At 42.0% G+C, this 16,184-nt stretch overlaps 1 protein-coding gene across 2 annotated transcripts in view; it reads right to left on the bottom strand.

Annotated features, from left to right (window-relative positions):
• Positions 1–15,645, bottom strand: part of MBOAT1 (membrane bound O-acyltransferase domain containing 1) — a 56,738-nt gene extending 41,093 nt beyond the window's left edge. For both annotated transcript variants that reach the window (XM_032182493.1, XM_032182494.1), the window contains exon 1: positions 15,518–15,645. In XM_032182493.1, coding sequence (XP_032038384.1) covers positions 15,518–15,607 — 90 coding nt within the window. In that variant the 5' untranslated portion in view covers positions 15,608–15,645. The remainder of the gene's footprint in view (positions 1–15,517) is intronic.
• Between the last annotated feature and the right edge of the window lie 539 nt (positions 15,646–16,184).

Genomic DNA, 16,184 nt, shown 5'->3' with positions numbered 1-16,184 from the left:
ACAATTGAAAAAATGAATTGAAAAAAAATATTTTTAATGGGGAATGCTATAATAAAACATTCCTCTTCACTGGAGATCAGCCTCATCTTCCAGTAAGGTATCTTGCTTGCAAAGAAAAAACGAGCATTAGAGAAACGCAGTAACTTGTTTTTCTCTTTTTAAAAAATTATTTTTCACAAAACCAAGGACAGCTGGCAAACAACATGTTTAAGTTCATTTTGTTGGAGATGCTTCTACTTTGATGTTGAAAAATAGACCTGCTGTTCTGATAGCATTTCGTAACATCCAAATTGTGATATTTGAAATGGGTGTGTCAAGATTTTCTCAAAGATATGTGATACTTTGTGATTTTTTTTCAAAATATTTTGATCTTCCAGACTATTTTTATGAACCCTAAGGACAAATATTCTCTGCAGAGATCACTTTACTATGCAGGGAAGTGGCAAACACCCCAAAAAGAAGGGCAGTATCACAGAAATCATGTCAGGTTTCTCATTTCTCTGAATTTGTGTTGTAGGAGCCCTGTGGAAGATTTTGAAGCAAAGCAAACAGTAATCTGAGAAATACCTCTCCTGAGGGAAGGAAGAGTACATGCATGATTCATTTCAGATTACAGGCCTCTTCGGCAGTAGCACTAAGTTCTTATAGCCCTGGCCTTTTTGCTGCTGATGTATGCTGAATATGGAATTGGTAAAGTTGAATATGCCAAATCGACTGCATTTTGGCCTGTTGTGCTGTTTTCATGGATGAATTCTGCTGTTTCCCTACTTACACAGTCAAATATCCTTCCGTGATTTAGACTATAAACTTGAAACAGATGTTCTTTCTGGATTACCTCTACAAAGCCACCAGCAGAATAATCACTAGCAGGACACACAAATAGAGCTACAGAACAGATTAAATTCTGTGACATCAGAAATTTAAAAAGAAAAAACAGATAAGTAAAAAGTCTGGTAAGTCAAGCCTACATCATAGTGCAGAGTTAGACATTCATACATACAGTTTCAATGGCTGATACATTTAACACGTGAACCAGATCCAAAGGCAGCCTTTAGCTTGCTGTCAACAACTCTTGCACTGAACTGTATTGACTCTGTATGTTGAACAGATGTTTAAGTAGTGATCATTTATGTGCAGTGATGTTCTGCCACTACCTGCAAGTCGGTAATTACTGTTCTCTCAGTGACTAATGTCAAAACATAGTGTGATGAAATTCCTTTGTACCTGAGATAGCCAGCACTAAATTCTACTTATAATAGAAGCAGCAGTAAAATCAAGCAAGCTGGAACTTTTACTCATTCAGGAATTAAAATAAAATAAAATAAAAACAACTCAGAAGACCTTCAGGCTGTTATGAGAGCTGCTTCATTTCTTCAGGCTACGCAGCAGTGAGGCAACACTGTAATTACAGCACCTTTTACCCAAAAAGCGTACTTTAAACAGAACAACTTGACACACCTCTGTGCAGCTACTGCATTGCATGATATAATATGGCAGATGTCTAAAAGGAAAACTACAGCCATCAGGTCGAAGTATGGAGGATATTTTAATCAGAAAAGAAAAAAAAGAAAGATGAGTTAAATGTAGTTATCCAAACAAGAATTTTAACAGCAAAAAGAACTACGACCACCAGCCTTGTGTTTTTTTACAAAAGCTTCTAGAGGAAGTAGTAAGTCACTAGGATCTTACACTTCCCATAGGAAAAATGGCATCTTCTATTTTCTACCTTCCTTGCTTAAGCACCAGATTCATACTAAAGTGGAGGGAACAGATCTGCTTTGGCATCACGTTATTCCAGCACTCCAGCTCTTCTCAGAGGATCCACTCAGAAGACCCAATTTAAGCATACTTCAAGGTAGAAGAGAGATGCTGAAGTGAAAATGAATGGAAACAAGGAAAAGAACAACTCCAGAAGAGTAAAACACAACAAAGCAGAGACATTGGTGCCTGTGAAGCTTCCTCTGAAAGTCCCCACAGCACTGGGTATCACCCATGGTAGAGACATCACAGCATTGCTTCCCTCCTTCCTCTGCCAGTTGCAGGGTTCAGGCATCTAATTTGAGTTTTTGTATTCTATAGTAAACAACTTGACAGTAACACTGCTAAGATATCATCAACACAGATCTGCATTTTTTCCCCAGATTCAGAGGTTTGATTTTTAAAAACTTAGAACGCAGCACAGCAAGTCAAGTACCTTTCTGCCTTGTCTGTGTAATAGACGTGATTTATTCAGAATACAGAGGAGGAAGACAATACTTAGGCATATATGTATACCCAGCCATCCTGCTGGCATGTCTGTCTGTGGCTTCAATGCAAATTATATTCCCCAACTACCAATGGAAGCTGCATGAATATAGGAATGGTACAACGCTTAGAGAAATGCTTCTCAAGTCCCAGCTCAGCAGCATGCTTAACTTTCAGGCCAGATGAAAACCTAGTGCCCATACATATCCACCAGTTTAAAAATAAAGCAGAAGGCTTCAAGTGCAATCCTGCACTAGAATGGGAACTGGCAAATCTAAAATAGTTTGCCCCATTTTTGTTGTTGCAATGTCTGTGCAATTCTATTTTCAGTTCCTTTTCTATAGAAAAATATGTCACACCATAGAAGTACACACCAACAAACCGAGCAGTTTTATTCACAATGATATCCCAGTGAGTGAATGCTATGAAAGAAACAAACATCCGCAAGGGAAAAAAAGCGCCAACTTCATGAGTTATTCTACGTGAAAAGAAAGTTATTGTCCTGTCCCCCCAAAATCCCGAAGGAACTGTCAGCACTGTGATAAATTTAAACCCATTGTCCTTGGAATAAAGTGCCTTGATCAAAGACTAAGACTTTCAGACATATCAGTGGTATTACGTTAGAATTTATTAGGCCCTTACACATCTAAATCTGGAACATCGTGTATTAAACTTTAAATCATTCTCTTAGTAACTTAAGACAAAGGCACTGTAAAAAAAGTAGCATATTAGGCTATGATTTAAAACTGTATGAAAGGACTTTGCTAAAGGAAGGTGTAGAATTTTTCTTTCCAAACACTGATGCCAGTATCAGAGCCAGCCCATCAGAATTTCTTTATTGTTAATGGGGAATTCCAGGCTGCAATTAATCTACTCCTAAAACATAAGTCTGAACCAGGTCCTTCTACTGCCAATAAAAGGAATGGAGATGAATAAACTTAGCCACAGAAATGTACACTGCAGACTTAGGAAGATGAAGAGCAGCAATACTCCATGCATTAACAGAAAGAGGAAAGAGTCTCCGGACCATGATACAGGACTTCCATTTCATTGTAAGAGGTGGGATTGCCAAAAATGACCTACAATTCCTGGTGCTCACTCCACTTTTTGGTTTACCATTTAAAGCCAATTTAAAATAGCATAACATATCAGGAGCAGGTGTTCTGCAATAAACCAAGCCCACTTCAAGTGCTTGAAATAGAGTTAGGAAAAAAAAAATATCAGAAAATAATGTGCCCGTGTATTTACTGCCCAGTACGTGTGGAAGAGACACAGGTAACAATGCTCCTCTGTCCCAGGTGTTGTCAAACACAACCAGCTTCCTGCTTCTGCAGGCAGATGTTGCAAACCTCAACTCTTCCCTAAGTAGCTGTGCATCTCTGAAACGCCCAGTAACAACACCTGCAGAAGAAGGGAATGAAAACTGGTGAGCACTGAAGAAAACGTTTCAAGCTGAGCTTAAAAACAATCCCTTCAGGGCACACCAACACAGACAGGTGAAGATCTATGTTCTTCTGCTCACAGTCCAGCCTAGCAAGACATGGGGCACAGACCTCAGGGTGCCACCAAACCCTCTCTGACACTGCAGAGCCACAGCATTTACTGAAAGGTACTGAAAATATTCCCAGCTACCTTCCAGCATGGATATCCTGCTGGCAAAAGAGGATACACAAAGATTCTGGGAAGCCATCAGTAAAGGCAACTGACAGGTTTTTCCACGAGAGAGGAAAAAGGAACATGATACCAGGGGAGGGGTGTATATGCTGAGCCACCTTTTTTGTAGTAACCTCTAGTCATAACCATTCATTTGATTGGGAAATCACATTTTCAATTTCTATTTAGGCAATTATCTTTGCAAACATAACAACTAGTAACTCTTTCTTTGTTTCTATTTTCTAGAGTTGCATGCAGAGTCTCCCATTCTCACCCCATACTTTGCTTCTACTGGCAAATACATTTTTCCAGATAACCTTTTTCTTCACTTTTTTATCCTTTTTCCAGAAGACCACGTTTTCTTTATTATTATTATTATTATTAAAAGGGACAATCATATTTCTCCTATTCCTTTGCTATACTGGTGACTGTGTAGAATCAGCAAGCCTCAGTAAACTGCCAACAGCTGATATTTGTTTTTACAACCATGAGGTTTCAGTCATAAAATACTACTCTTCCTTATTATTCTACAGTTTAAAAGGTAAAATTATTGCTCTGTGGTATTTAACGTAAAATGTGTTTATCTAACCTTCATTTATGCGGGCTGCAGACTTATTTTTAATCCCTTCAGAACCGTGGCAGGAAGAGAAGCCACCAATAAAACATGTACAGCTACAATATCCTGTTGTGACTGTTCTTCCTTTCCCTTTTTTTTTTTCTTCTCTTCTCAGAATTTGCAGCATACTCCAGCATTACACTCATTTATTTTGGATCTTGAACCATGCAAGAGGATAAGAATGTAGCCAGCTGTTGAGTTATGCCTGTGTTACAAGCACCTTACATCTACAGCAAATATCTCTGGAAGCTGGAGTTTGGAACTTGTCTAATTTTAGGTGCCTAACTTCAGACATTGACTGAAAAAGAATAACTTAAAAGTGACAACCACTGAGGACTTCCTGCAAGTCGAACATCTCAGTGTCACTAAACTAAACTATCTGGAAATCATTAGTACTTTGCCAAAAAGTTGTGCCCTGAATGAATTCCAGGGGCTTCTCCCTCTCTCCCACACAAAAAGCGAAGCAAAAAAAAAAAAAGTTTCCTAGTTTTCAAACTTAGCAACCAAAACAAAACAAAACAAAAACTACAGGAAAACACACAGCGTAAGTGTCAATTGCTCAATAAGAAATGTAAACAATTAAAAAAAAAAAAAAAAGAAAGAAAGAAACTTTGATTTTGCTACAAATTAGGCTTCACTTACAATATACTACATTTAAGGGAAAAAAATATTTTTTTTTTACCTTCCCTCAAACATGCCGCCTTTTTTGTATACCCCCCCAGAGGTCCATACTGTCTATCATTCAGCAGATCTTTTGGGTTCTAACACCGACATTGTCCAAAGATAATTGCTACATCAGGAAGGGGAAAAGAAAACACACCCACTTTTGCATTAGTTAGTCACAGTATTAACGCTTTTCCCCAGAAGTACTTTTGCCATGCTTATGAGTCAGCAATAGCAGAAATCTAACTTGGTTTCCTCTGCAAAGGAGAGCAACCACTAGGCAACATGAGTATGTCTCTCTTTTTTTTTTTTTTTCCCCTTTAGCAGTTTGGAGGAAAGAAAAGAATGCCCTTATATCTTCATATTATTAAAGTGAGCTATGCAGTGACAAGCGACTCAATGTCAAAAAAAAAGATGAAAAAAAAAAAAAAAAAAAAAAAAGCACAGCAACAAATGTCCAGAAACTCCAAACCAGCTCTTCTCAATCTACATTACAAACATGAAAACAGGTGGGGGAAAGAAATTCAACAATCATTTAAGTTGCATAAATAATTATAACTTCTTCAAACAAGCTCTTTATGCATAAAGCCTAAAAAAAAAAAAAGCTTTGAAAAAACTAGTACAGTGCATGACCTGCACGGCTAGCTTGGAAAATTTATTTTAACCTCTCTTTCTACTACAGCATTTTTTCCTAGTAACATCTAGCTACTTCAGAAGCACTTTGAGAAAGTATTTCAGGTTTCAATTATTTATTTATTTAAGCAAACCTAAGCTATCTTAAAATACAGATGAAGTTTCTCCCACTGCTGTATCAGTCTCCCTGATGCTGGAAGGCACCCAAACAACAGGTAGTATGTACTTTGTACCAGACGAGGTAAAGGGGTCTCAGAAGGGGATGAAAGAGACAGGGATCCCCACTGACTGCTTGATGCCTCTCGAGGACACAGTTAGTTCCACCTGCCAGCAAATAAATGTGGCCATTGGCCAGCCAGCATGCAGAAATAGCCGAGGAGATGGCAAATAGCTGATCCCAGATGTGGGTAGTGGAGTCACACCTGCCACTTAGGGTCTTCCAAACCTGCCTGGTACATTGCCCTCATTAGCAGTTGTGCTGAAAGACTGAAGTGTCAAAGAAAAAGAAAAAAGAGGAGGCAGAAATTGAATCAATTTCCTCCCAATAATTACTTGAGCCCTGAAATTCATCTAATTTAAAGCCTGACTCAACTCTATCCAAGCCAGAAAAACAGGAAGTCCAACTGAGATAGCTAGGCAATTCAGGTAATGGCACACGTAAAATGTATGGTTGATTAACTGTTAGATGACAGACTAATGATCAGCATGTCAGAACCCCATCAAAGGATGAAGGAAGACTACACCAGACACCTGCTGCACCACATCAGAGAGAATGAATGTGCGGATCACAAAACTCCCAAATACAGTGGAAGAGATCTGCAGCATGAACTGAGCTGACAGGAGATGTTCACCATGCGGATAAAATAACCTATTAAAATCAGAAGAGACATATAAAAGGATACACAAGAGGAGAAAACATTGCAAAGCATTTAAGTGGACAGTGACTTTCTATATAAAATGACAGGATAGCTGTAGGCTGGGCTCCCCAAATGCAGGGCGATGGACAGGTGAGCCTTCTTGAGTGTCAACTACCTTTCCTACAGAGATCTTCTTCTCCCTGTTTTAACAGTGTGAAGAAACTCAAGCGATAAACACAGTGTCAAGTCGAGCCCTGGGAGGGGAACATGACTCTGGCAGAGCCACTCGCCTGTAATGAGAGCAGCCGTGCTCCGGGCTGCCAGCAGTGGCTCGGGATCCCAAAAGCATCAGCAATACCAGAGGAAGAGCTGCCAGAAGCCGCTTACTGCAGAGGGGACAAACCCTGAAAGGAGCCAGCAAAATAATATGTACTTCCAAAAGCTTTCCCTTTTAAGCTGTTAAGTATTTCACTCTGGATACTCGTGTTTTTTCTATAAACATCCAAGTCCTCACTGGCTTTGGGCAAGTCCTTGGCCTTAGCAGCATCCTGTTGAAATGAGTTTCACAGCCCAGTTCTGGACTGTATGCAAAATCATTTGCATCACTGTTGAATCTGCAGCCTTCAGTGTTATCACATCTTTCTCTTCATGTGAACAAGCACTAGGAGATTGAAGAGAAGAAGCCCTATACTTCCTTTATACTGCTCAAATATTCTTTCACCATGATCACCCTTAGAAGTTAGTTTTCTAAAGCAGACAGCCCACTTCGCTTTTGCATATTTAAGAAAATAAGTCTAACTTGTAATTTTTTGTCTTTTACCTTGTTCATGTTTTCGTTCTGGTTTCATGGCAAAAAATACCCATAGTTATCCTTCAGCCGACTGGTGCAACTGCAACCAGACAAAAACACGATTATGTCACCATTCGCCTTCTACTCTGGACCTTTCTTTGTTCTGATTTTATTTGCTGTTTAGCACAAGCAGACCCTCTCTAAAACTTTCTTTTTCCCAATTGCTGAGCCCATTTTTTTCTCTGCAATTGCAGGTTTGCAATCAGGAAGTAGTACCCTAGCAGAGAAGCAGCAGTACAGGTAACACTACAATAAAGTTACATACTCTGAATGAAATACTAGTAAGATCACTCTCTTAGGACTCTATCATATCCCACAACGTACCACAGTTTTATGCCTACGCTTTCAACTTAGTGGTATAAAACAGACCAAAAAAAAAAAACCCACCACACACACACACAAAAAAAAAAAAAAAAAAAAAAAAAAAAAACACCACCAGAATGGAGTGTTATTGTTGCTGTGGCAACCAGAGACCACAAATTCTTGCCTCAAGAGACTATGCGTGAACACAAACACAGACACAAAGGTACAAACAGCTGTGGGTGCTAGCGGTGCCTATAACTCACTGTGGATGTAAAACACCATGCCATCAAAAACGATGCAATTCAAAGAACAACTCCTTTAACTTCCCAGTCACAGTATTCAAACCATTTGTCTGCTCTGTTTTTTCCTTGTCTTCGACACAGCATACTTTGTAAAACTTTCCCAGAAATGCTACAGCAGAAGAGGTATAAATGCAAAGTAACTTAAACTAAGAAACAGCAGTATTTGTGAGTGAGCAAAGTAATTCTAAAAATGTCTCTCCTGCAACCAGATAAATCATTGATCAGCTGGAATTTGTTGGTGCAAATGCTGCAAAGCTAAAGAGCCAGTGATTGAAACTACCTTCTCCCTGAACTCATGAGATAAACAAAGTCAACACCATACCATTCTTTAACACTCCCATACTCTGATAACAGGAAGAAAAAAACCTACTTTCACTAGTTTATAATGCCACTTAAGCTGGGTGTAAGAGTTAATAATTAAATCTCTTCTACTCAACAGTACTTGGAAAAAAAAAAAAAAAGTTCAAAATAAAATTGGTATGTATGAGCATGAAAACAAGCACTGAAGTTATCTGAGAAATGTTGGGAGTGGGGGGTCCTCAAATGCCTTGTTTTTTTGCCCTGTCATCCTGCCTTCCCCATTCCTGCCCTATCTGCACAACAGTGCTGAAAGCTACTTGAACAAGAAACCACACAGATGAAGAAATTGCTCAAGTTGACCTAGAGCTGTTGTCACAAGATCAGGGCCTGTAGAAGGAGCAAGCAATCACCCTGTGCATGAAAGCCAGAAGCTGAAGATGCTTTCTTGGCTTGAGATAGGTATTTATTTATTTATTCATTGTTCTGCATGTTATCCAAAAGACTGATCTAAAGGATCAGTCCTTTGGACTTGTTTCCTTTCCCCTTTTTTTCCTCCCAGAGGTCTCCAGCCTGACTCACTTGCTGAACTGGAAGGCTGCAGAATTTAATCTGATACTGAACCACAAATTTTGAAGTTGCGAGTCCACAGGATCGCCAGATTTTTGTCTAGGATTTATTAGGCAGATACATGCACTCAGGTGTATCTCCCCTTTGTACATGTCATCTAGATAAGTAGCTCGAATGCTTCCAGAAGGCACCCCACTCACTTTAGCGTAACTTACAGCACACAGGACACACACAGCAGTTGTAGGCAAAATCCCTGTCATCCAGCAACCCCATCACACAGAAACACCCAGTAAGTGTTTAGAGTCCTCAAATACCATTTGCAAAAAAACATCCAGAAAGAGGCAGGTTATGTACTAGAAACCATGGAGGAATAATCATTCTAATATTTAGTATTTGTTTTCTCTACGACCAGACAGTACTGCTATCAGCGGATCGACTAACTTTCCTTCTAGTTGTTGGGAGCATTATTCCTGCTATTTAGAAAATACAGACGGCAGAATGCTTCAAGCTGGTAAAGCTGTCTAGTTAATGGTTAATGTTTCAAGTTTGGCTTTAAAAATTATTTTTCTTTTGGATATTTTATTAATAGAGGAATGATGGAGAGCAAACTATTTGGGAATTTTGAAATGTTTAAAAATAAATTTATCTGGTTCAGAAATCCACTTAGAAGTTTTGTGTACTCACATTGTTAAGATTACTGTTTTTTTACCTGAAAATTTCTTATCATGGGGGAAGTCTGAAACACTAAATATTGTTTTCACCCAACTCCGCTAAGGATGCAACATACTGTAAGCAGCCAAAGGAAATTAAAAAAAAAAAAAAAATCACATCTGAAACTATGGTTTGTGTTTTTCTTTTTTCTTCGTACTCACCTATAGTTCTGCAAAGCTGTTTAAAATGCTTTAAGCCAGGAAGAAAAATAAAATAAAATAAAATAAAATTAAAATAAAATAAAATAAAATAAAATAAAATAAAATAAAATAAAATAAAATAAAATAAAATAAAATAAAATAAAATAAAATAAAATAAAATAAAATAAAATAAAATAAAATAAAATAAAATAAAAATAAAAATAAAATATTGTGAAAATTAACTTTCAAACCAAGGCCATAAGGAGGGAGAATTATCAAATCCCATCTTGCTCTGGGGAGTGACAAGCCAAAGGATTTTCCCTCAGCCCTTTCTCTCCAAGTGCAGTTCTCCCTGCCTGCAGAGCTGCAACAGGGTGACCAAGCTGAACCCGATACAGAGCGGGCTGGATTCCACCTTATCAAAGTAACCAAACGAGCCTGACCAGTGCTGTGCTCTGAAGAAACCACCAAATTCATGTCAGGGGAATTGGCTGTGCCTACGTTAGCAAGTAGTGTGGCCCAGAAAGAGCAGATCTGGAGAGAGAAGCAGGTAATGCCAAGGACCCCATGCTCAGATTACTCAGTGTGCCAAGTGGGGACAGTCAGGAGATTCATTCCCAAGTTGTTATATTAGCTGCACATTAACAGAAATGCTCCCGCTATTAGTGGAGGATGGCAGAAATCTGTGCATCAGACTGTAACTCTAAGAGCAAGCCTGACTTTCTGGAAGCCCTCTGCCCTCTCACTAGACTACCTGAGGATCCAGAAGACCAAGTTTCATACCCTCAAGGACACCTGCAACTACTAAGTGACATGGGATTTTTTTACTCTGAGAGAAACAAAGCCTGCTGACCTCAGACCCTTTACTTGGTTTTAGACAAATACAGGAGGTCAAATTCACCTCTGCACTGATGCCAAGCCCAGTGCTGCAGCTTCCCCTGCCCAGGGAGTACCAGCACCATTTTCAGCTTGGCAAGCCCCAAGAGCTGTCTGTTCTCACCTGTAACAGCAGCCAAGGAGCAGCCAGGGCATTAAATACCATGCCAGGCCAGCCAACACGCATAAATCCTAAGCATCAGGGGCTCCCCTGAAAGCACAGAGCCAGCTCTGTGCTCGGTGCCTAGACCCCAGTGCTGGTGCCCAAGCTTCATCACTACTTTAAACTGTCACAGAATAGCTGCAGAGCACTGGTAAATCACTCCTGATGTGATTAATTCATGGGGAAGGTTACAGGAAACTTTATGCAGCACTCTAATGCTTATTTTTCCAGGTCTCGCTTAACACAAATGAGAAGGAAAGTGCTTAAAAGGGGGAAAATTGCAAGCGGCTGATTCCCATTGCACTCTTGTCCCCTGCCAAATGAAAAACTTACTAGGACAGACTTTGTTTTCAAGGAACGAAGGGATATGGAAATATTTACATGCATAGTATCAAGACATCAGCCATGAGGTCAAAGACTCTGATGCCAAACTGAGGGAGAACATGTTGAAAAAGGCAATGCATGTTTCCAAGGCAGAGGAAAATGTGTATCGTTGCAATTGTTAATAATAACTGACCTGAACAAAAAGAAACACTTTGGAGACAGCCTTAATCCTTGGGAAGAGCTATGCCTCCACCTCAGGGCTGTCTCGGTAACATACAGCATCCCAGACCCGGCACAAGCAGAAGAGTGGCTTTGCTCTACACGCACAGAAAAGACGTGCAGAACCACGAGCACTATGAACTGTGCTCTGCTGGGGACCCAAAGCAGGGTCAGCCACACAGTGCCTCCATTCTTTAACAGATTGCTGTGTCCTTCAGGCCGTTATTGTAAAAAGCTAATGATTTCCTTTACAGACTACAGTTTTTCAGAATCTGGGTACCGAAAAGACAAAAAAAATCAAAATTAAAGCTGCTTTTAGCAACGTAAGTAACATCTCTTTGTAAATATGTATTAATACATTGATTTCATATTCCATTTTTCATTACTGTTTCTCAAATAACTGCAGGTTGCACAGCTTTCTTTTTTCCAGCTGAGGGCATGTCAGGCAGGGAGGCAGTAAATCTGACAGAGCTGCCGCAATTCAAAGCGAAAACACTGAATTTTCAATTGCAGGGTGACTGGCATTAGGGAATTAGAATAAAGCCAAGTTCATACCAAACCTGACCAGTTGCTGCTTCATCTTCAAGCAGCATTTTTCAGGTAAAAATCAGACATTAACTTCACTTTTCTTTTCAGTCAACTTCTATCTTCAGTTATCTTGCCTCAATCTGTAAAAAATTGCTTTTTTTTTTTTTTTTTTTTTTTCCCCCATCAGCACTACGTCTTCTAATGCTTATGTTAAAGACAGGTAAAAAAAACATCAGGCTCCCTGCTTAAGTCTGTCAAGTTCCTAGACAACTAAATTTTTATTTGTCTTTTTTGACGCCAAAAAACAAATTAGAAAATTTATGCAAATCAGTTGAGGACTAATGAGTCTTCTGACAAGCTAAAACCAGGAAATGGGGAAGCAACACTGGAGTGAGAGCAAAACAGTAAGTTGAAAAACCGTTGCATTTAACAACCCCCCAATTTTGAGATCAGAATTTGTGTTGATGTTTGATAAAGAAAAAAAAAGTGCATATTTATCAACAACGACAATACCACCACAGTTCATGAGCATGCTTTGAACTGTTCTTACTGAAGTAAGGGCATGAACACTTCTCTAATACTTCAGCTACTGCAGGGCCCAGATGCACGCCCTTCAGTCCCTCACAGAGTTAGCGTTTGATTCAAACTGTTGCCAAAACATTAATATGCTGGTCAGCTGCAGCGAAAGGATTAAAAGATAAGGTGCACAACTAGCAGCCAAAGCATCCCGTATTAGGTGTAAATGTATATTTTTCCCCTCGGGGGCAATGCAGCAGGCCCCATCAATGAAAACCCTCCAGTCAAAAACCCTCTGATATAAATACGAGAAGATTCTCATACACTGCTTTTTTGCGGGATGCTCCTTGAACACGACACATTTCCTTGAAAGTCAACAAACGTGGTACTGTCAGAGGCAGGTCAGGGTCAGGCCTGCTAAATGACATGGTTTGTTGTGGGGCAGCTGAGGTATGGCACCTGGGCAGCTGCTTCCAAGGCAACCCAGGGCACCAAGGAAGCTGTACTGCAAAATGACCCTGTCAAGTGAAACTTTTTTCAGTCATGTGTTTTAACCCCTTGAACCTGACCATCCGACTTCTAGAGATGCCCAGAGCTGAAGAAGGCATGGTAAAAATGCCGTATGGATAAATGATACCATTAAACATACTTTTATATACCTCTAGATTGTGCACTTATTTCTTTGCCGTATTTATATACAAATGCATTTTGCTTACAGAAATTACACTATTAAAAGTTTAATCCTTAAATTATCACATCTCACTGATTTATGCTAGAGGAAGATGTCCTAAAAGTCAGTGATTTAGGGTGCAAATGACCAAAAATAAAGAAGAAAAATTATATTTTGCCAAATGTCACTGTATAAACCTACTGGAGGGGATAGTGCTCCAGAATTAGTGATTTGTAGCATGAGTGACAAAAAAACAAAAAACAAACAAACAATCAAAACAACCCTCTCTTTTTCCAAATGCTGTTGGAGGTGTGTCATTGACCTAGCAAGATATTTTTAGAACACAAGTCAGCTAAACTTCAAAGTCTGCTTTCATGGGATATGAGGATGAATTGAACATGAGTCTTTTCATCCTCTTTCAAGCTCATTAATCTTGTCACTGAATATAGCTCCTCCTTAAAAAAAAATGATATTTCAAGGTTAAATTCAAAGATAAATCATCCATTAAAGAGCCATGTAAATACAGTCTGAGACTTTGGGGCTATTTTAGCATCTAAAGCAGAAAACATTGCTATGTTCTCATGTGATACACTGTCTAGTAAATAAAAAATGAACAGCCTGCCAGGTACATCGTGCAGCTAGGAATTACACCCTCTGGCTTTTAAACCTATGTCACAGTTTGCAAAATGAAGAAAAAAAAAAAAAAAAAAACAATGTGAAAAATGACATTCTCAGGTTCATCCCTGCTTCCTATGGTTAGTGACACACTGGCTGCTTACTAGATGACAAAACATTTTCCACCTACCACGGCTGTAGCTTTTCTGACCTCGGCAATGAAAGGCTAACAATCACTACTTTCATTTGCCCAACCTTCAGCTCAACACTTTTTCTGATTTTTCTCATCGGCTGGAACCTCTCTCAGAGCACAGACCTCACAGAAAGAGGTCTGTGCAAAAGAAGTGACAAGCCCTCTGTGTTGAGGCGGCCACATCCAGCTTTCCTGCAGCTCTGTGCTCGCTTCACCTGCACACCTGGCACTGTGCTCTCCTGTTTTTGGAGGAGCAGGGACAAGAAAACCCAGCAGGCATGCACCCGCTGCCTGTCATCAGCAACTGGCTCAAACTGTCCTGGAGTCCTGGGACAGGCAGGGCACACAACCAGCTGCAGCGGCGCATCCTCTGGCCAGGAGAAGCATGGGGAGGATTTTCCCACTGCCAGCATCATCTTCATACCAGGGTGCTGAAAGCTTCGAAGGAAAAGCTGCAGGCCACCCAGTGGCATGGCTCAGTGACCCAGCCAGCCCAATCTTGGTGTGCTCCACACTGCTGCAAACAAGCTGGAGCGGCAAACGCACATTGCTCTGGGCCCCTTCCCTCCTTCCCTACTCATCAGTCACAGTGCACAGCACCTCGAACGGGAGGCAATCACCTTTCGTGTCCCTTCTCCTGAACTGTGGTATTAGCTGATTGATAATCATAAGCCTTTGTTGCTTCCAAGTTGTTGCATTGAGCAACAGATCTCTCTTTCATAGCAAAAACTTTCTATTAAAAAAAAAAAAAAAAGGGGGGGGGGGGGGGATTAGCGTGTTTGGGGCTTTAATCTATGAAATGCTGTATTTCTTGCCCAACTTTAAAAACAAACAGCAGCAAAAAATGGTACGTAGCACCGGCTGCTCTGAACAGAAGAGAAAGCAGGTAACTGCCCATCTTCTGCTGACTTCTAGCAAGCTGTCCCAGGTGCCCAGCTTTCTCGGAGCACAGTTCAAGCTCCACAAACTTCCAGAGCGCACTTCCTCGTTGCTGGAAGAATGCAGGAAAAAAGGCAGCAGGTGCATGCAGGCTTGAAACAACAAAAGGAGGTGTGTGTGTGTGTGCAGGGTGGGGAGAATCAGCATTTTCTGCTGGAGGTCAGCGTAACCGGGAGGCTGTAAGCAACCCGGCAACGCCGCTGGCCGGAGCGCATTACTCCGGGAAGGGCTTTGTGCAGCTCGCTCTGCTGCGAGCCTGCTTTCCACGCTTCTCCGGACGGGCGCTTTGCGTTTCGCTTGCAGGGTGCTGGAGGAGCCGTGCCCGTGCTCTCTCCCCCGTGCACAACCCGGCACGGCACGGCACGGCACGGCCCGGAACCGTGCAGGCTGAGCAACCGGAGGCGTTACAAATCCCCCGCTGCTGCGACCTGCAGCATCCTCAGCACCAGGGGCTTCTGCCAGGGCGCTGCCGGAAAAAAACAACAGCTTCCCACCCAGGCAGCCGGCAAACCCAGCCACCAGCGCCTCCAGCTCGCCCCGGGGGGGGGCTGCACAGCCCTGCATATAGCCCAGCCAAGCCCAGCTCGGCTCACCCCGGCTCCCCACCCGGTCCCCCCGGGGGGGCTGCAGCTCACCTGGTCCAGCGGGATGCCCAGCAGCGCGCTCAGCGGGTGCAGCAGCGTGGAGCCGGTGGTGCGGTGCGGGGCTGCGGGCACCTCGGCCATGCTGCATCCCCGCCGGGGCACCTCCGCTCCGCACCCGGCACCCAGCACCCAGCACCCAGGACCCGGCACCCGGCACCCAACGCCCAGCGCCCGGCACCCAGCGCTGCCGCCGGGCCGCGGGGGGGCGCACGGCAGGGCGGGGACAGCGGGCCGGGGAGGGGCTCCCGGCCGTGCTCGTGCCCGTGTCCGTGCTCGTGCCCGTGTCCTGGGCTGAGATCCTCCGCATCCCGGCTTTGCCAGCCGAGCATCCTCAGCCGGGCGTCCCTTGCCCCATGCTGGTGCCGCCGGAGGTTGTAAGGGAGGATTGCCGAGCGCTCAGCGCTTTTGGAAACCCAGATGCAGTGACTTTTTTTTCCCGATAGGGGAAAAAATGAGGAAGGAGTGAGGGTTTTATCTGGTGCGATTAGCTTACGAGTGAGATACGGTTATAAAGGTGCCCTTTTTTTTCTGCCCCGCTTGCCTATCTGCAGGAGTGTTGGTGCACCTTCCCTGGACAATGCAGTGTTGTGTCGCAGGGAGAAGTTGGGCAGCGCTGCAAAGCTTGCTGTTCAGCTGTGCTGCTGACGTGTTTAGGGCC

Source organism: Aythya fuligula, chromosome 2 (genome assembly GCF_009819795.1).
Source record: "Aythya fuligula isolate bAytFul2 chromosome 2, bAytFul2.pri, whole genome shotgun sequence".
Classification (NCBI taxonomy): domain Eukaryota; kingdom Metazoa; phylum Chordata; class Aves; order Anseriformes; family Anatidae; genus Aythya; species Aythya fuligula.
Note: the sequence above shows the minus strand (reverse complement) of the source record. Positions and strands in the feature narration are given on the sequence as shown.